The sequence below is a fragment of the Chamaea fasciata genome, unplaced genomic scaffold (genome assembly GCF_029207755.1).
Source record: "Chamaea fasciata isolate MVZ Bird 193981 ecotype frontalis unplaced genomic scaffold, bChaFas1.0.hap1 SCAF_4, whole genome shotgun sequence".
NCBI classification, from domain to species: Eukaryota; Metazoa; Chordata; class Aves; order Passeriformes; family Sylviidae; genus Chamaea; species Chamaea fasciata.
Window position 1 is genome coordinate 77,379,627 of NW_027094089.1, and position 19,393 is coordinate 77,399,019.

At 57.5% G+C, this 19,393-nt stretch overlaps 3 protein-coding genes across 3 annotated transcripts; all 3 read left to right on the forward strand.

The window, feature by feature from the left end:
- Positions 1-643: 643 nt before the first annotated feature.
- On the forward strand, positions 644-3,640 carry LOC136288994 (protein Wnt-11b-like). Its single transcript, XM_066182457.1, has 5 exons — positions 644-714; positions 807-1,027; positions 1,420-1,697; positions 2,462-2,754; positions 3,466-3,640. Exons 1-5 carry the CDS (start codon positions 644-646, stop codon positions 3,638-3,640), a joined length of 1,038 nt encoding a protein of 345 aa, XP_066038554.1.
- A 4,872-nt stretch (positions 3,641-8,512) lies between these two features.
- Positions 8,513-13,445, forward strand: IGBP1 (immunoglobulin binding protein 1). Its single transcript, XM_066182145.1, has 6 exons — positions 8,513-8,710; positions 9,219-9,518; positions 10,701-10,896; positions 11,774-11,859; positions 12,494-12,597; positions 12,933-13,445. The coding sequence occupies exons 1-6, from the start codon at positions 8,520-8,522 to the stop codon at positions 13,079-13,081; spliced, it is 1,026 nt and encodes a 341-aa protein (XP_066038242.1). The 5' UTR covers positions 8,513-8,519; the 3' UTR covers positions 13,082-13,445.
- Positions 13,446-14,732: 1,287 nt separating this feature from the next.
- LOC136288679 (diacylglycerol O-acyltransferase 2-like) lies at positions 14,733-18,991 on the forward strand. Its single transcript, XM_066182144.1, has 8 exons — positions 14,733-14,812; positions 16,289-16,417; positions 16,492-16,599; positions 16,848-16,918; positions 16,998-17,202; positions 17,731-17,905; positions 17,989-18,191; positions 18,323-18,991. Exons 1-8 carry the CDS (start codon positions 14,773-14,775, stop codon positions 18,475-18,477), a joined length of 1,086 nt encoding a protein of 361 aa, XP_066038241.1. The 5' UTR covers positions 14,733-14,772; the 3' UTR covers positions 18,478-18,991.
- The last annotated feature ends 402 nt before the right edge of the window (positions 18,992-19,393 follow it).

A 19,393-nucleotide genomic window follows, 5' to 3' on the forward strand; every position in this document is an offset into this window, starting at 1 on the left:
GCCCCTGCTGGCACTTCAGGGCTGGTGCCTGTGCCAGCTCAGGGATGTGCACTCCTCTTGGTCAAGGAAAATGTGCTTTTCCAAGCTTTTTGTAAAGAAAATTAAGGTGGGGGAAAATAGAAATTATGAACCTGTGCTGACCTCAAAGGAGGGTGCAGCTGCAGGGGGGTTGGGGTCTGTTCCCAGGGGACAAGGGACAGGACAGGAGGACATGGACTCCGGCTATGCCAGAGGAGGTTTTAGTTGGATATTAGGGAAAACTTCTTATGGAAAGGCAGTGGTGGAGTCACACCCCTGCAGTGATTTAAAATCCACGTGAATGTGGCACTCTGGGGACATGGTCAGCGGTGGCCTTGGCAGTGCTGGGGGGAACATCCTGCAGGGGCTCATCCCTCAGCCCCCTCCCGGGCTCTGTTTGGGGACGGCCACTGCTAGTGACAGCTGGACCTCCCTCCAGCCCCTCCTTGTCCCTAACCCTGTGAATGGCACCGAAACCGCCTTTGTTCCCCTCCCCGGGGGGCAGGACCTGCCACCACCGCTCCTACAAAAGGGGTGGTGGGGCCGAGCGGCCCCAGCCCTGCTCCCAGTCCCTGCCCCAGCCCCATCCCAGCTCCCAGTCCCCATCCCAGCCCCATTCCCGGCCATGGGCCGCCCCTCCGCCGCTGCCACCGCGCTGCTGTGCCAGCTGGGCCTCTCCGCAGCCATCCAGTGGCTGTGAGTAGGGGGGGATGTCTCCTTCCAGAGCCCCTCTTGGCGGTCCCTCGGGGCGCCGTGGCCCCGCCAGTGACCGCCACCTCTCCCCACAGCGGGCTGGCGAGCAGCGGGGTGTCCTGGAACGAGAGCCAGCACTGCCGGCTGCTGGTGCCGGAGCAGCTGCAGCTGTGCCGCCGGCACCTGGAGGTGATGCCCAGCATCGTCCGCGCTGCCCGCCGGACGCAGCAGCTCTGCCAGCAGAGCTTTGCCGACATGAGGTGGAACTGCTCCTCCATCCAGCGAGCCCCCAGCTTCGGCCCCGACCTGCTCACAGGTAAGGGATGCTCCTCCCGCCGAGGCGCTGCTGCGGTTCTGCCCCAGGAGCATCCCGGGCTGGCAGCACGTTCCGGGGGGGGACTCTGCCTTGGATTTCTGTTTTGGAGTAAATATCCTGCCTTTACGTGGGGTTAATCCTGCGCAAGTTCCGTCTGGGGGAGGTGACAGACAGTAACTTCCATTTCAAACAGATCCAAAAAAAGCGGAGGAAGAGGTGGGGATACAGGCTGGATACGCGCAGTGTAACACAGGGGGCTCAGGTTAAAACACAGAAATTGAGAGGGCTCGGGTTTATCCTGCTGGAATTCGAAATGCAGATACACCTCGCACTGTGAGACGTGTGAGCGTGGCTGGTCAGGGAGGAAGGAGATATCCCTGTTTTCTCCGCAGGAACGCGGGAAGCCGCCTTCGTGCACGCCCTGGCAGCGGCAGCCGTGGCCCAGGGCATCGCCCGCTCCTGCGCCTCCGGAGAGCTCCCGCTGTGCTCCTGCGGCCCCGGCCCCTCCGAGCCCCCCGCGCCCGGCTCCCGCTGGGGCGGCTGCGGGGACAACCTGAGCCACGGCCTCCAGCTTGGAGCCGCCTTCACCGACGGCTCCGCCAGAGCCGGCACCGGGGCCACGCCGGGGCTCAGGGCCGTGAACCGGCACAACGGAGCCGTCGGACGGGCGGTGGGTGCGGGTCCCCTGGGCTATGCAGGTTGGGATGGGGGATACGGAGCCCACTAGGGCTGCTGCGGTCTGGGATGGGGTGAGTGAGCCCCCTGGGACTCCGCAGTGGGTCACACAGTAGGGGCTGAGCCCCCCCCGGACCGCCCAGGGGTGACACAGTGGGTCCGAGCCCCCTGGGGTAGATGGAGCCCAGCGTCCCTCGCGGCAGGGGCAGAGGTCCGTAATTTAAGGCAGCAGATGCTAGCCAGGTTTTTGGGATGTCCTGAACATCAGGAGGCAACAAAATGGTTAAAAAGTGTGATTAGCAGACACCCTCTCACACCCTCTGCTGCCCACCCCCAGGCATCTCATACACGTTTCACAACCAGCACATCTGACACTTCACACCAGTATTCCCAGTTATCTGATATTTCACACCAGTACTCCCAGTGCTTCTTTCCACCCTTCTCACTGGAGACAGAGCTCATCCTGCCTGGCTCCAGCTGGGCTCCCCACAGCCCACCTCGTCTTCGCGCTTCCATCCACTCCTGTTCCCCAGGTGAGCCTTGGGAAGCTCCAGCCCTGCTGCCAGGTCTCCTGGGAAGTTCCTCAAGGATCAGGTTCTTGTCAGAAGGGATTGGAGTAGGGCTGAGACCCTGATTGTGCCATTATATTCAGCTCTGAGCTCTTTCATCCCTTGAAACACCCCATGGGTGCCCTTGGGAGTCAGTCCCTGGGGTGGTACCAGGAGAGAGCAAACTCACATGTTTCATTGTGCTCTGCAGGTGCTCAGTGACTCCCTGGATACCAGGTGTAAATGCCACGGGGTTTCAGGCTCCTGCTCAGTGAAGACCTGCTGGAAAGGGCTGCCAGAGCTGGGTGAAATCGCCTCTGGCCTCAAATCCAGGTACATGGCAGCCCTCAAGGTGACCCATCGGCTCGTGGGGCCCAGGAAGCAGCTGATCCCCAAGGAAGGGGATTCCAGGCCAGTGACAGAGATGGATCTGGTTTACCTCATCAACTCCCCTGACTACTGCACTCCAAACCCCCAGCTGGGTTCTCTGGGGACACAGGACAGGTAGGAAGGACTCAGCCTCTGATTCCAGGAGTGCCTGTACCACTGGGTTTGAGTGTCCTGGGAAGCTGATGTGGATGGGCTGGGGTGAGCATGCAGCAGATCCCTGAATCCCTGTCTTGTGAGACCCCACCTGCACTGTTGCGTGTCTGGGGCCCCCAACACAAGACAGGCATGGACGCGTTGAACAAGTCCATGTCTGGCCATGGTGATGCTCTGAGGGTTGGAGCCTCTCCGCTCTGGAGCCAAGTTGGGAGAGCTGTGGAGAGCTGGATGAGAAAAAGAAGGCTCCAGGGAGACCTCAGAGCCCCTTCCAGTGCCTAAAGGGGCTTCAGGAGAGCTGGAGAGGGACTTGGGACAAGGGTTGGAGGGTCTGGACAAGAGAGAATGGCTTCCCACTGACAGGGTTAAATGGGATATTGGGAAGGAATTCTTCCCTGCGAGGGTGGGGACCCCCTGGCAGAGGGTGCCCAGAGGAGCTGTGACTGCCCCTGGATCCCTGGAAGTGTCCAAGGCCAGGCTGGATGGGGTTTGGAGCAACCTGGGCTAGCAGGTGTCTCTGCCCATGGCAGGGGGTGGCACTGAATAACCTTTAAGGTCCCTTCCAACACAATCGTTCCATGATCCTGGTGCCCCTCCTGCTCTGAGCACGCCAACTCCGGGAGAGACCAGGGGCTGGGAGGGCAGGTCCCCAGGTCCCACATCTCTCCACAGGCCGTGCAACAGGAGCTCGGTGGGCAGTGACAGCTGTGACCTGCTGTGCTGTGGCCGTGGCTACAACACCTACACGGAGGAGGTGCAGGAGCGCTGCCACTGCCGCTACCGCTGGTGCTGCTCCGTGGTGTGCAGGCGCTGCCGGCGCAGCCTGGAGAGACACGTCTGCAAATGAGGAGGAGAACCCACTTTGGGACCCACCAGGCATGGCTGGACACCAGGAGCCCATCCCAAGGGACGCCCCCAGCAAGGAGGAGGCTGTGCAGGAAGCCTGGTTTCTCATGGAAAGCCTCAGACTGAAAGATTTTGGGAAGCCTTCGGTCCCTTCCAACCCAGAGCTCAGGGCAGGACAAAGAGCTGCCCTCCTGCAGCTGGTCAGTGGCCAGTCCTCTGTCTCCAGCTGGGAAAAGCTATTGATCATTCCACAGGCCCCTTTCTCCGGGTGGAACGGGGATCCTGGGCTGCCATTGTCCCCTTGCAGGAGGATTCTGACAGTGCCCTGAAAGCCAGGAGTGATAGATGGAAGGGGGTACAGTTATCCAGTGGGAGAATGCTGCAGGGATGGAATGCTGCTGCTTCACGTGAGGGGGTCATGGGCAGCTCCTGTGGGAAGAGGATTCTGCTGTCAGCCCATCCAGGATGCTCCTCCTCAGGGGAAAACACTGCTCCAGAGCCCTTTGCAGCGGCATCCCAGTGGAGACCATTTGCATGGAGATGGTGCTATCCTCCTTGATGACAGAGACACCAGGGACAGGAGAGGTTCTGGGGGCTGCCAAAATTGGGCAGCCTGGACAACCCAAACCTGCCAGGGGTGCATTACCTGGACAGCCGGGCAGAGTCACCCCTGACCTTGTGTTACCAACCCAGCCATGGCATCACTGTAGCTTCTGTCCCCATGTGGGAGGTGGGAGCCCACTCATCACGGGAAATTCTCATGGCTTGTCCTTCCTGCCCCTCCTTCTGGCCCACTGAGGTCCTCAGCCCGCTCCTTCCACCCTTTGGGACCAGGTGTGTTGGAATTCTGGCCCGGAGAGGGGACACAACTCCAGGGCCTTAGGGAAGCAAGAAATAGCCTTTAGTTTCTGTACTTCCTGTAAGTGGGATCCTGGTGTTTGTTTATAAATAAATGTTATGACTCTCTGTGCCTTGTTTTCTGGGACAACCTTTTCTCCACGTCCTTCCGAGCTGGTTGTGGTGAAAGAGGCTGTAAGGAGAGCCTTGTGTCCATAAAGCCCCATGTCCATACTTTTCCTTTCACACATCTGAGGACCAGCTCACTTTCAACTTTCTGCTTCTCACTGGCCCAGATTTGTCTTTAATTACAGATCTCTGCTTTCTTCCCTTCCTCAGCTCCTGCTTTATCCTCTGCTTCCTCAGGTCTCCGACTGGGAACTAGCTGCCTGGGATTCAGGGCGGGTGCTGGAAACTGCGGCAGTCCAGGGTTATTTTCTGATCCTTGGGAATGTGGGCTGCTTGAGCCAAGGGCGTGTGTGAACAGCAAGGGGTTGGGAGCCAGGGATGGGGGGCTCCCACATTTCCCCTAGCACGGAATCTGGCCAAGCACTTGGATGGGATGAGATTCCTGCTGGTGCAGCCTTTGGAGAAAAAAGGATGAGTCCGAACAGGTGCTGGAGAGACTCCAGAGCACCAGGAGGACAGGTAAATAGGATGGGAATCCTCGGGTGGATTCCTGCAGCTCCCAGCATTTCCTGAAGGCTCCAGCAGCTCCGCTTTATTTTTGTTTCCCATTGAGTGGAGTTGGCCGCGCTCAGCCCGAGCCCAGCTGGACGATTACTCATTTCCATATCCATTCCATCATTTTTAATGGTCTCTGCTGGGTCACGGAATCAATTCATGAGCTTTTCTTGTAAAACATCCCCTCCCCTTAATGTGCTCCAGGTTTCTGTGTAAGCAGGGAAGGAATCAGAGGTGGCTCGAGAGGATGCGGGGGCTGGAAGTCGAGCCCGCGCCCGGAGAGTGCCAGGAGTGAGTTAACCCTCTTTATCAGTTGTTAATGTGCCATTGACCGGCTCTGCCTGCTGCCGTCTCCCTTCCGAGAGCGCCTGGAAAACCGCAGCTGCCCAAGGCCAAAAGCTATCTCGAGTTTTCCTTTTAGAATGCAATTAGGGGTCAGCGCCCGGCATTCCTCAGAAATAGGAGTTTCAGCTGCCAGGCTGCAAGACAGCCGCAGTGGCTGTGTCCTGAGGGCTGCAGGTACTAAATTAGCGTTGCTTCAATGCCTTCCATCCATCCATCTCCCAGCTCTCCCCAGATCACAGGGAGGTGACACCGGGAGGGGCTGCGAACTCGGCCGAGCATTGCAAAATGAGATGGTGAGAGGAGAAAAAAAAAATAAAATAAAAAAAAGAACAGGGAAGGACCTTGTGGAGTGAGAACTCCAGCCAGGAGGGTGGGAAATGTGATTTGCATTTGGTAACTACAAACACACATCGCCTGGAGGAGAGGAGAGGAGCCACAATAGCAAGGAATGCCCAGGGGAGCTGTCGGGAACCCTCCTAGAGAGGTCCCGTTGGAATTTCTGCCTGGGAAAAGGCAGGGTCAAGTGCTGAATATGCAGAATCCACTCCTCCTCTCCCTCCTTGACTCCAAGCTCGAAAGGGAAGAGCTGGTAAAGGACGGGAAAGATCACTGTTCGGGCAGAATCTGGGGGAAATGGGAAGGCTCCGGAATTAACTGGAGAGTGCAAAGGGTCAGGCTGGCAGGGGGTGACAGCTCTGTGACAACGCTCTCAGTGGGAGCTGCTGGAATCCGGGCCCACACCTGGAATTAGCAGGGATGTGAGATCTGCGGGGCTGGGAGCATCCCCCAGGAACCGGGAGCCAAAGGATGGATGCTGTGGGAATGATCCCCCCAGGGGTTTTAAGGGAGTAACGTTGGTGTGAACGTGGTTATTTGTTGCTGGTCAAACTTTTGTAAACAATAAAGTCTGGAGGAAGGCAAGCAATTTTCATGGATTCTTTTGATTTTGCTGTTAAAACCCTGATTGATTTATTTTTCCTTTTATTTTCTTATTCATTGAGGGATGCTGCATAACTCATTCCAGGAGGATAATATCAGCAAGGGCAACAAACCCTTGGTAATTAAGTATTTTGGAGGAAGGATAAGTGTGTACAAGGACGCGCTGGGACATTTCTTCTGCACAGCCCTGGAGTGCAGCTCGAACTGGAATGTGGATTGGAACCTGCACCTGCTTTTCCTTGTGCTGTTCATGGAGCCGAGCCAGGAGGAGGAGAAAGCCCAGGATGGGGCTCAGCTGTGCATCGACATCTCACAGAATCGGGGAATCCTGGAATGGTTTGGGTTGAAAGGACCTTAAAGCTCGTCCAGTTCCACCACCTGGCATAAGGAGGGAACCTTCTCCTATGCCAGGCTGCTCCAAGCTCTGTCCAGCCTGTACTGCTGGGAATATTTGGGGGATGTTGCTGTGACCTTTGGGATGGTTGGTCCCTGCACCATCACACCACAAGACACACACATGAGTAAACGCCTGTATTTAAGGAAAAACCCTTCCCTCTCTGTTCTCCTTTATTCCCGGGGTGTTCAGCAGTGTCATGGTGCTCTAAGGATGACAAACCAGAACAGGGATTGCCCGTGTGGGGATCTTCAGCTGAGGGACAGGGACAAACAGAGGTGAGCAAGAGCCATAAGATCCGAGGGGGAACCAGCTGCAGCCTGAGGAATTTTGGGTGTAGTTCTGGAAGGGGCTGGGGGGGAGGTTGGAGGGGAAGCATCTCTCCATCCTTTGGAATCATGGAGTTCTTGGATGGTTTGGGAGAAGGGACCTTAAATCTCATCTTGTTCCATCCTCTGCCATGGGCAGTGACACCTTCCCCTATCCCAGGTTGCTCCAGGCCCCATCTAACCTGGACTTGGACACTACCAGGGATGAGGCAGCCACAGCTTTTCTGGGAAATCCATTCCAGGGTCTCCACACCTTCACAGGGAAGCACCTGATTTCTCCCAGGCCAGGCAGCCGTTCCAGCAGGGAGGGAGCCTGGGGACTCTCTCCTCTGCAGAGCAGACACTGATGTGGCTGTGAACCACCCTGGGGCTGCCATCCCGCTGGGAATATCGGGGAGATCCTCCCATCAGCCCAGACAGGTTCTGAGGACCCGCAGCATTCCTGGGCTCTGTGAGTAACAATTCATTGCACAACCTGACACAGGCATGAAGAAAACAAACAGAATAAACTGAGTCACCCTCAGAGGCTGAGTTAGAATTACTCAGGAGTAATGGGCAGTAGTAGTGGTAGCTACACCCACACTTTGCTCAGGGCCAGGTCAATCCCCTGTATTTCTAAGTGAAATAACCTGCTCACAAAAACACAGATTTAACCCTAACCTGATGCCCAGTTGAATCTCAGAGATTTTAGGAGCAAAACAAAAAAAAAATTTTAAAAATTTAAAAATAGTCACATGTCCCACTGGTACTGCAGAAAAAGTGAAGAATAGGAAGGTGGTGTGCCTAAACAAATAAATTGATGCTTATTTACATCCAGTACTACACTATGGAGGATCTCAGCTGTGTACCCCTTTTATACAGCGGGAAAACGGATGTTTTCTGCCAATTTATCTAATTATCCACATTTTTATTCCGGTTTCCCAGGTTGCACGGCAGCTCTCGCTGCCAGGACCCGTGAGGGTCCGTGCGCCAGGCAGGACCTGACAGGGAAAAGTGTGCGAGCACTGGAGGCCTCTGAGCGCTCCCGGCCGCGCCGCGCGGCTCCTGCCCGCGATGACCGCTCGACGCGGGGGTTTCGGGGGGTCTCCACGGCCGCGGGGTGAGCGCGGGGCCATCACGGTGCCCACCGGGGCCGCTGCATCTCAGTCTGCCCTCACCAGCATGGCGGTGCCCGCCCCCCGGCTGTGTCTATGCCCTCCCTAAGATGGCGCCCGGTGTAGCTATTAGCCATGACCTCCCCAAGGTGTCGCCCCGTGTTGTGACTATGGCAGTGACCTCCCCAAGATGGCGGCCGGGGCGGGTACGGTCGCGCCGGACCGCGCCGGAAGTGGCGGCGGCGCCGTTCCCGGCCCATGATGGCGGAGGCGGGCGCGGGCGGCCCCCGGCTGGCGGAGCTGCTGGCGTTGGGACGGCGGCTCTGGGACGAGCTGGACGCCAGCACCGAGCCCTCCTCGGGAGTCTCGGCCGTGCAGGAGAAGGTGCGGCAGGGGCTGGACGCGCTGCAGCAGGCGGCGGCCATGGTGGCGCAGCTGGAGCTCTTCAGGTGCGCAGGGGACGCGTCTGAGGGGACACGGAGGGTCCCCGGGCAGGGCGGAGGTGGGCGGGAGCGGGACAGAATCCCAGAATCACTGAGGTTGGACAGGATCTCCGAGACCGTCCAGCTTGTCACCAGCCCACAGCACTGAGTGCTACCTCCAGTCCTTCCTTAGACACCCCCAGGGATGGGGAGTCCACCACCTCCTTGGGCAGCTCCTTCCAAGGCCTCACCACCCTTTCCATGAAGAAATTCCTCCTGCTGTTCAACCTGAACCCATCCTGGCACAGCTTGAGGCCGTTCCCTCTCCTCCCGTCCCTGTTCCCTGGGAGCAGAGCCCGATCCCCCCCCAGCTGTCCCCTCCTGTCAGGAGGTTGTGCAGAGCCACAAGGTCCCCCCTGAGCCTCCTTTTCTCCAGGCTGAGCCCCTTTCCCAGCTCCCTCAGCTGCCCCTCAGAGGATGAGGGGCATTTCTTATCTCTGTGCCATTTCCCGACTCCCTGCTCTCTCCCTCGCAGTGAGAACGAGGAGCTGGAGGAGATCGCCTCAGCCGACCTGAAATTCCTGCTGCTGCCGGCGCTGCTGGGAGCTCTGACGCTGAAGCAGGTGGACCTGAGCAGGAGAAGGGAGCACCTGGAGAGTGCCCGGGAGCACTTCCTGCGCTTCCTCAAGCTCTGCAGGAGCTACGGGCTGGGATCTTTCCAGCTGCCCGCTGGCACCTCCAGCGAGGAGGAAGCCAGGAGTCCCTCGACCCCCCGCGACCCTGCCCAGCCCAACCTGGTGGCCATGGCCATGAGCAGGACAGCCAAAATTGAAAGGTGGGCTCCGTGCAGTGGGAAGGGCTTTAGGAATCACTCTGGGAAGAGCCGGGAGCCCGAGGCAGTGTGGGGTTGGACAGGGAAGAGCTTCCCTGGCCATCAGAATAATTTGATCATAAAATGCTCGTTTTAAGAGATGCAGCTCTCTGTTTAATGGGTAGGGCTGGGGAGGGGCGTTTGTGTCTCCAGTTTCAGGTCTCTGAGGAAAAGCTGCTCAAAAACTTAATACTAGCTCTTTAATCTGTCATAGTTAATCTTGCAGTTAGTTATTTAATCACTGCTGGCAGCATAAAGAGTTCCAAACTGGAAGTTTCCTACCAGAGGGTTCATGAGAGCTTGAAAAAATGGTTGTTTGGTGCCTTTCATGCTTTGGTTGGGATTTTGGCCACTGAGTTGCTCATTGTGGCAGCACTGGAAGGTCCAAAATGGGCTGGACTTGCTTAAATCGTGTAGAAAAGCATAGAAAAATATGATTTATATTCTAGTTGGGAAGGGTTTCTTTTTAGAATTACTCTTTTATGCTCCTTGCTCCCTCAGCTCCCAAAGGTTTCTTGGCTCTTATTGTTCATTCTTAGGGTGGCAATAACTGAGGGAAGGAGGACTGAAGGATTTAGTTTGGAAGTGTTTTATAGAGTAGTTTTCCCTTTAATAGCTAATTCCTGAAATAGTAAAGATAAATTTACCCTGGAAGTTTATTGTATAGGGAGTTCTTCCCTTTAACAACTAATTCCTGAATAGGTCAGAAAGTCCAAAGAGCCAAAACTGTATTGTAAAAAACGCCTGCACACACAAAACCACCTGAGACAGAAGTTGGAAAAGCTTTTTATTGTGTTTGTGTGACATGGAATCAACTCAAACCAGCCACTCCATTGATTTTCTCAGTCCTGCTTTCTCCAGGAGACTGATGTTTCCAGTCTTGCCTAATTTTACCAAGAAGGTTTCAGTTTCCAAGGATTCCTTAGTGTTTAGGAGAAGAGTAAAATCATTGAGGCCCCTCTGAATTTAATGTAATTTTCCAGCTGCTTTTAGCAGGCAGAAGAGGCAGAAATTCCAACAGGAACCAGCACAACTTCCTTGAAATTTGGTTGATCCTCTTAGAAGGGGTCATAAAGACCCCAGGGCTGTGCTGGGCTGGAAAAAAAAAAATTATTTCATGATCTGATTTTGCTGTGTTTGTGCCAGATACAAACAGAAGAAGGAGCTGGAGAACAAATTGGCCTCCATGAGCAGCTCCGTGGAGAGCGGGACAGCAGATGAGGATCAAATCCGGGAATTTTACATCCTCCAGATCCAGAAGTGGATTGGCACCAGCCTGGAGGAGATTGACAGCATTGACCAGGAGCTGGTGATCCTTAGGAACAGGGATGCAGCCAGACAGGTGAGGGAGCTCTCCTGGGATCCAGGTGCTGTGGGATGGACATGGGGGGATGAATCCCAGAGGAATTCAGTGGTAGAGTTTAATTCAGTGACTTCCTGGTTGGGACTGAGCTCGATCACAGCATGAGCTGATGGGGTTTCCTCCATTCTGAATTCTGAGTTTTGGGTTGGGCTCTGCTGCCACACCTTCCCCACAATCCCAGCCTGTGGAGTGCTGGAGCGTGGAATAGTGGAGCTGAACTGGGCTGTACAAAGGCTTTTCTGCAGATCCCTAATTCTGAAGAACAATTGGATTTGGAAATTAAAGTAAGAGCCTTGTGGTTTCTGTCAAGCCCCCACTCCTGGTCTGCAGCGTGTCCAGGTGTTATCAGCCCACTTGGAATGACAGAACATTCCCAGAAACCTGCAATCCCTGTGCAGAACGTTGTGTCCAGGATTTCTGTGGCCTGGGATGTCTGCTGGGAGCAGCAGCTCCTGATGTGCTGGCACAGCCTCCTGGCAGGGATGGTTTGGATGGTCATTTTTTGGCACTGCAGGACTCAGCTCCTCCGAGGTGTCCTGGAGGTGCCATGGAATGATGGGCTCAGAAGGTTCCACTGGAACAATAAACAACATTTCCTGCTCTGCTGTGAGATCAGCCCTGGCAGCTCTGCTTTGGCCCCAGCAGGTGGCACAGGGGCACAGGAAGTGATTCCTCTACAGCCACAGTTGCAATTCCTGATACCGACCAAATTCAGGCCTGGATTCTCCAACCTGGGCTGTTGCTCTGACAGCCAAGGTGTTTCTCCTCTGCAGGACCCTTGATAATATCATGATGGGAAGCAGAGGGGGAATTCTCCTCCCCTCAGTTCTCTGGTGACTGTTGTTTCCATCCTCAGGCTGCAGCAGGTCCCCGTGGCCCTTCCCGGCCAGCCAGAGCTCCGATGAAACCCTTCATCCTCACCCGGAATGCTGCTCAGGCCAGGTATGGATTGGGATGATCCAACCACACTTTGGGGCAGTGCTGCCCTGTCAAGCCTAAAATGTTCCACCAAGTGCAGAAATCCAGGAGGCGCCTTCATGTCTGCACCCTGAAATCTGCAGGAATTTCAGCACCGAAAGCACAGAGTGGGATAGAAAGCAGATTTCCTGTCCTGCCTGGGACATGATGTATGCTGAGCTTTCCATGTATCTGCTTCAGTTCCCAGGGGTGTCCTGGGACCACCTTCCCCTATTCCAGGTTTCTCCAAGCCCTGTCCAGCCTGGCCTTGAACACATCCAGGGATCCAGGGGCAGCCACAGCTTCTCTGGGCACCCTGTGCCAGGGCCTCCCCAGTCTCACAGGGAAGGATTCCTTCCCAATATCCCATCTAATCCTGCCCTCTGGCAGTAGGAAGCTATTCCCTGTGTCCTCCCATTCCAGGCCCTTTCCATCTTTCCCTTGGGCGTGGGAAGGCCACAACTGGGTCACCCCAACACCTTCCTCAAACCTGCTTTGTGACATCTTTATATCCTTAGCACAGATTGGATCATGGAATAGCCCTGTGCCTCTTGCCTGTGTCCCTGCTCATTCCAGGGGATTTCATTCCCTGGTTTTGGCTGGTTTTGTCCCACTGCAGGGTGTTTGGAGCTGGCTATCCTGGGCTGCCCACCATGACTGTGGATGACTGGTACGAGCAGCGCCGGAAGCAGGGAATTGCGTCCACCCCACAGAGAGCTCCAGGTATGGAACAGAGATGGGAACGGGATTTGGGAAGCTTCTTGAGGGGATGGGTGAACAGGGGTGTGTGCAGGGTATGGTACACCCGTGACTATGGAAGAATCCAAGCTTTATTAGGAAAACAACTGGGTTAGACTGTGCTTGGCCTCTCCAAGGCCAGGTTGGACAAGGTTTGGAACAATCTGGGATAGTGGAAAGTGTCTCTGGTGGCACTGGATGAGTTTTAAGGTACCTTCCAACCCAGCCCATTCCAAGGTTCTCACTTCTGCTGCCTGGCAAGGCCAGCTCCCAGCAGGGCTTTGGAGAACCTGGATCTCCTCCCTGTTCCTCCCCTCCAGCAGGTGCAAATGATGAGGAGTTGCAGAAGCAGCAGCGGGAGACAGAGGAAGAGGAGGATGATGAGGAAGCTCTTCGTAAAGCTCGGGACTGGGACGACTGGAAGGACACACACCCCCGGGGCTACGGCAACAGGCACAACATGGGCTGATGCTCTGGCTGCCAGCAGGGCCTGGAGATCCTGGGAGAGCAACCTGGAGAGGGAGGAGGGAATACAGTGTACATAGGTGGAGCATCCGGGAATTCCCTGGATGGACAAGGGGATAGGATGGCAGGAGGACACGTGACCCCTTTGCATTCCATGTCAGACTGGGGGCACTGGTCGTGTTGGGGGGTGCCCCAGAGCTCTGAAGGGCAGCTCCATGAGGGTCAGGCTCCCTCTGCCCTCCCAGGTGGAGGCAGCCCCCAAGGGGAGCTCCATGGATTTGGAAACTGCTCTTTTTATTGTGGGTGGATATATTTATTTTTTTTTTCCTCTCTATTTGAAGCAAAATAAATTCTCTTTGTGCTGCGTGGTTCTTGCTGTGGAATTCTCTTGCTCTTCATCCTGAGGTTTTCCATGGGGTGAACCCTGGATGCTCTCATGAAGCCCACAAAGTATAGAAGTGGGACAAATGGTGCCATATTCCAAGACAAAGTAGTCAGTGTGCTTTGAAACCCTCTTGAACAATCCCTGAAAGGGAGAAAAATCTCTGAATCCCTCTGGCACCACTCCTGAATGAGGGAGAAGAGGACACACCTGGAAGAGAGCAGGTGTGTGCAGGAAGGTGAGGAATCACAGCTGGAAGCTCTGGAAGTGCCCAGTGTGGGCTGGTAGCTGTGGATAGACTTTTTCCAAACCTGGTAAAATACTGGGATGCAAAAGCAAAGCCTGGCTGGCACTTTGTGTCAGCTGGAGCAGTGTCACTTGCACAATGTTTCCTTACCCTGGCACAGTGGGATTCTGTAGAAGTTTGGTGGATTTCCTTCCTGTTAGCAGGATTGGGGCACAGCTGGGCTGCAGGAGTTGGGATGTTATCCATGCAGCAGTCGCTGTCCTCGGAACTGACCCACACCCAGGAAGCCTGCAGGTACTGTGGTCCTTTCTCCCAGGTACTGAGTCCCTACAATTCACAGGAGGGGTTTGTGCGTTCCACATCTCCCAGGAAACGTTTCTAACTTTCCTGCCACAATCCTGCAGGTTTGTTCATCCCTTTCCTACACTGATGTTAGCCAGCACTTCCTAGGAGTGCCTCTGGGCAGCTGGATCCTGAGGACTAGCTTCCCAACGGATTCATAGTGTTCCTTGGGCTGTAGGCCTGAGGCGCCACCTCAGTGCTGACTCCCTGCTGGTCCTATTTCCATTTCTTGTCATTTTTCCCCTCAAACCTCTCCTGACAGCACTCCAAGCTTCCTGGGCAGGAGGCAGAGTGCCCATCCTGGGGCTGGGAGCAGCAGGAATGGTCTGGCAGCCATGGAGCTTCAGGATGATATTTTTGGGTGGCTCTGGGGCTGTCACGTGGCAGTGTTTGTGACATTCCCCCAGCATGGACGGTACCATTCCCAGGGGAACGCAGCAGATCCATTCCCAGAGGAATTCAGCCCCTGCCAGCACCAGCAGCTAGGACTTTCCAAGGAGCAGCAACCTCCTAGCACAGCCACAGCCCCTCATCCTCTGTGTAACCCTTCCAGGGACCACCAGTTCCTCTCCATGCTCCTAATCGCAGCTGGAGCACGTCCCCTCCCCTCAGCAGGGCTGGTGTCCCTCTGGTCACCTGGTTAAAGCCTCTGGACACACAACCCGGTGCCCTCTGATTGCCAAACTCACCTTTCCACCCTCCGCACCACGGAGCTCCTGCTGCCATGAAAACCATCATAGCAGCCTGCTCCCAGAATCTCAGTGGTAAGAGATTCCCAAAACGGGTTGGGATGGTTTTCCAGCAACGCGAGGAGCTGGTGGTTGTCTCTGTTTGTCTGCTGGCTTGGGAGTGCTGAGGAGAAAGGGGGTGTTGGGGGTAGTTTGAGGATGATTCTGCAGGAAAATGCACTGAGTTGCTCCACAGGGATGGAATTTTTGATGACATTTGGGAATGTTACATGCAAGTTGATCCTGCAGATTCCAAATGTTGGGTTTGCAGAGGCTCCTGTTGCTGTGGATGGGGCTGACAGCAGAGCCCTGAGGGGTTCTCTGTGTCTGTGGTGTGGACATTCATGGGGCTTTTATAATAGGAGCTATGAAAAGGGTGTTAAAGAGCAAGTGTGAGGTGGGCACAAGTTTGCTGGGAAGAGCTCTGTGTCTTCCCTGGAAAAAATAAGGGACTGGGTTCTGCAGGTGCCTGGGATTTTGGGGGTGTGTGGTGGGTGGGAGGGCTCACTCAGAGCCCAGCATGCTGCATGGGAGAAAAAGACAAAAATTCCCCACTGGAAAAATCCCCCATGGGCCAGAGATGGCTCCAGTGTTTAATTTATTTCACTTGTCCCATTCCTAGTTTGAATTGAGCTGGGAAGAAATGAACCTCCACCAGCTTCCTGAACCAGGAATGGTGGCTCTCCTCTGACCCAGGGGTCCCTGGCTTGGGGAGCCACAGGAACTGGGCTGCTCCTGTGTCCCCCTGATTGTCTGTCTGGCCAACATGCAGATTTGGGGTTGTTTTCCCAAGAAAACAAGGCTTTTGTGACACTGGGGTGGCTCTCTGGGGTGGTGTTGGTGTGGGGACCTTTGGCCAGGAGCACTCCACTGGCAGGGCCGGCGCCTCAGGCCCGTTTTGGGGAGCAGGGATCGGGCCAGGTTTGGAGTTTGGATCCTGGCTCCCAGCCCAGGGAGGTTAATGGTTCACCAAGATCGGCTGAAGGGAAGGGGTGGCAGGGGGAGTGGAGTGGCTGCACTGCCAGCAGCATGTCCCAGTGGGGACAGAGTGAGAGGGCCACCCCCAGCCACCCTGGCTTGCCCTTGCTGCCGGCCTTGGCACTTGCTGGGGGTGGTGCCTCCCTGCTGTGCCGCCTGAGAAATCCCCACATTCCCTGCATGAGCACTCCAAGGCCGGCACAGGAATGGTCCTGGCCCTTGGGAACTGGGCATGGAGCAGGATGTGCCGCTGCTCCCGGCCCCACTGGCGCAGGGAACTCTTGGGCTTGGGGATGCCCACGCGCTCCCTTCTCTGGGAAGAGCTCTGATTGTCCAGGGCTACCTCCTGGCATGATCCAGAGCTTCCTGGGGACGGGCCTCCTCCATTCCACCTCCCCAGATCCCATCCCTCCTCCCCCAGCTGGTCATCCTTCCCATCCCACCTCCCGCTGGCACCCCTGGGTGCCCCCCGGCAGCCCCACCCGCGTATGAGCCGTGCTGTTTTGGGTGGGAGCCGTGTCTCCCTCTCCGCAGGCAGCCGGGCCAGCATCCAGACTGCCCTGAGGACGCTGCTGGCCGTGCCCTGGCCCTCGCAGCGCGACGTCGGCGCCGTGCTCCAGCTCCTGGCCGTGCTGCAGTGGGTGCTCAGCTTCCTGCTGCTGGGTGAGTGAGCAGGGGGCTGCGGGGGGCCCCGGGGGCGGCCACACACCCGCTCACCCCCTGCCCGGCTCCCGCAGGAACCGTCAGCCTCCTGCTCCTCATCTACCTGCTGTTCACCAGCCTCTGGCTCATCCCCGTGCTCTACCTGGCCTGGATCATCCTCGACTGGGACACGCCGGAGAAAGGTGTGCAGGCAGTGTCCTCGCTCCCTCCGGCTTCGCACCAGGATGGGGGTGGGGTCCTCCTTTCTCCAGGTCCCTCCCAAAATATGGGGAGTACCACATCCCCCCTGCTCCTTCCCCCCGCTCCCCCGTCATCAGCACCACGGTGGGAAGAGGGAAGCAGCGGGTCCGCGGGGAGAGTTTCCCGTGGATCCTGCTGCCCGCTGGGATGGGCTGGGCGCCATCTCCTGGGGCTCCTCCCGGCTTTGCAGGTGGCAGGAGGCTGCCGTGCCTGCGGCGATGGACTGTGTGGAAGCACTTTCGGGATTATTTCCCGGTGAAGGTACGGCACGTGGACGGGGTGGGACCACCCAAAAGGAGGTGCCACCGTCACGTTCCCGTGGCCTTTTTTGTCCCCGCAGCTGGTGAAGACCCATGACCTGTCCCCCAGCCACAACTACATCATCGGCTCGCACCCCCACGGCATCCTCTGCGTCGGCGCCTTCTGCAACTTCATCACGGGCTCCACGGGCTTCGAGGAGCTGTTCCCGGGCATCCGCTCCTTCCTCACCACGCTTGCCGGGAATTTCCGCCTGCCCGTGTTTCGGGAGTACCTGATGAGTGGGGGTGAGCGGCGCCTGCCCTGCCCAGCTCCGATGGGGCTGCCCCGGGCAGGGGTCTCCGGGAGGGCCCTGATCCCTCTATTGGAAACTCGGGAGGGATGGTACTCCCAGGAAGAGGCAGGGCAGGGATGCTGCTCTGCTTGCACTGTGCCTGAGCGACAGCTTCACCTGGCACCTGGTCTGCACCTTGCCCACACCCTGCCTGCACCCTGCCTGAGCTGCACCTTCACCTTGCTCGCACCCTGCCCGCACCTCGCCTAACACACCCTGTCTGTCCCGCTCCTACGCGTTGCCCGCTCCATGCCGACACCCTGCCTGTACCCTCCGCCCTCGGTGCCCGCAAGGCGCCCTCACCGCTCCCTGCCCGCGCCTTTCCCGCCTCCTGCCCGCTCCCTGCCCGCAGCAGAGGGAGCCCTTGCACTGTCCTCGCCCTGGTCCCACAGGGTTCCATCGCTCGGGGGGACCCTCGGCGGTCCCTCTCAGGTGCCCGGGCACTGCAGTGCCACAACCCCGGTGCTCCGTCCCGCCGCAGGGCTGTTCCCGGTGACCCGCCGCGCCATCGGGTACCTGCTGTCCCAGAAGGGCACCGGCAACGCGGTGGCCATCGTCATCGGCGGCGCGGCCGAGTCGCTGTCCTGCCGGCCCGGCGTCACCACGCTCATCCTCAAGAACCGCAAGGGCTTCGTCCGCATGGCCCTGCGGCACGGGTGGGTCACGGCTGGGTCACCAGCACCGCCACCCCCGCGGGTCCCGGCGGTCCCCGTCACCACCCACCATGTCCCCTCCTCAGGGCCTTCCTCGTCCCGTCCTTCTCCTTTGGGGAGAACGACCTCTTCCGCCAGGTGGTCTTTGAGGAGGGCAGCTGGATGAGGAGCATCCAGCGGCGCTTCCAGAAGATTATTGGCTTCGCTCCCTGCCTCTTCTACGGCCGCGGCCTCACCTCCTGCCACTCCCGCGGCTTCCTGCCCTACGCCAGACCCATCACCACCGTGGGTGAGCAGTGAGGCCGGTGTTCCCGGGGTCGGGGGGTGAGGGGACACTCCACAGGGGGTGGTGCTGGAAGGGTTGTGTCCCCAACGAGCCGAGAGCGCCGCCAGCACCCTGACGCTGTCCCCTGCCGGCAGTGGGGGAGCCGGTGGCGGTGCCCAAGGTGGAGAACCCGAGCCGGGAGCTGGTGGACCGGTACCATGAGCTCTACATCCGTGCCCTGCTCAAGCTCTTCAATGAGAACAAGACCAAGTATGGGCTGTCCGAGTCAGACGAGCTGCACATCCTCTGAGTGCCACTGGCACCGGCCCCGTCCTGGCTCATGAGGGCTCTTGCAAGGGGGATTTCAGCCAGCCTAGCATGGGGACATGCAGGGGACAGTCCCCACTCTGGTCTTCTGTTCCTCCAGCCTGAGGGGGAGGTGGGAGGAGAGGGGGAAGCAAGGGGAAGATTGGGAAAAGCTCCTCCTTGCAAGGGGTTTGGAGGGGCTGTGGGTGACACAGCTGTTCCCTGCAAGGGGCTGGTGTGGGGTTGGGGCCAAAAATGGGTCCAGTCCCTTTGGGATAACCAGGTCACCGTAAGTTTAGGGAGGGGTGTCATGGGAAGAGGGATTGACATGGGGTTTTTGGGGTGGCATCCTGATGATGAATGGGACCAACCTGGGGGGGACAGCCCACCCCGGGGTGGAAAGGGGACACTCCTGGATTTGGGGATCTACTGTGCATGTGGCCTGAGCCAGGACCACATGGCACCAGATGTGCCTTTCCTGCTATCTCCATACCCAATAAAGATTTCTAACCTCCCAACGCCTGTCTGTGTGTGTTCCAGAGGTTGGGATTGGCAGCACTGTGGTGGTACCCCTGCGCTGCCCATGTGGGTCCCCTTGCCACCCAGTGTGTCCCCTCCCTGGCAGTCCCGTCTCCTGCTGGGGCAGTGTTTGGCAGGGCCCTTGCACCACTCAGGTGCAGCCAAGCAGCTCCCAGGTGCGCCTGTGCCACGCTGGATATAATGGGTGGTGAGGGGCAGCTCTTACTGGTTTAACTGGGCTCAAGGAGGTCTCCTGCTCTCTATGCTCTTGGCTCAGTGGTGAGCGAGGGTCTCTCTGGGTGGGACAGGGATGTGGCGCTGCGATGGGCCATCCCAGGGGCCCTCTCCTTCCCTGGACAGCTCTTGTGGGATGTGGCTGTGTGTGGCTGGTGCTGTGGCTG

Coding starts and splice junctions, on each gene's coding strand:
- LOC136288994 (XM_066182457.1), top strand. CDS start 644: ATGGGCCGCCCCTCCGCCGCTGCCACCGCGCTGCTGTGCCAGCTGGGC. Junction 1,028..1,419: donor CGGCCCCGACCTGCTCACAG/GTAAGGGATGCT, acceptor TTTTCTCCGCAG/GAACGCGGGAAGCCGCCTTC. Junction 2,755..3,465: donor TCTCTGGGGACACAGGACAG/GTAGGAAGGACT, acceptor ATCTCTCCACAG/GCCGTGCAACAGGAGCTCGG.
- IGBP1 (XM_066182145.1), top strand. CDS start 8,520: ATGATGGCGGAGGCGGGCGCGGGCGGCCCCCGGCTGGCGGAGCTGCTG. Junction 9,519..10,700: donor AGGACAGCCAAAATTGAAAG/GTGGGCTCCGTG, acceptor TGTTTGTGCCAG/ATACAAACAGAAGAAGGAGC. Junction 11,860..12,493: donor CGGAATGCTGCTCAGGCCAG/GTATGGATTGGG, acceptor GTCCCACTGCAG/GGTGTTTGGAGCTGGCTATC.
- LOC136288679 (XM_066182144.1), top strand. CDS start 14,773: ATGAAAACCATCATAGCAGCCTGCTCCCAGAATCTCAGTG. Junction 16,600..16,847: donor CTGGGACACGCCGGAGAAAG/GTGTGCAGGCAG, acceptor CCGGCTTTGCAG/GTGGCAGGAGGCTGCCGTGC. Junction 18,192..18,322: donor CAGACCCATCACCACCGTGG/GTGAGCAGTGAG, acceptor CCCTGCCGGCAG/TGGGGGAGCCGGTGGCGGTG.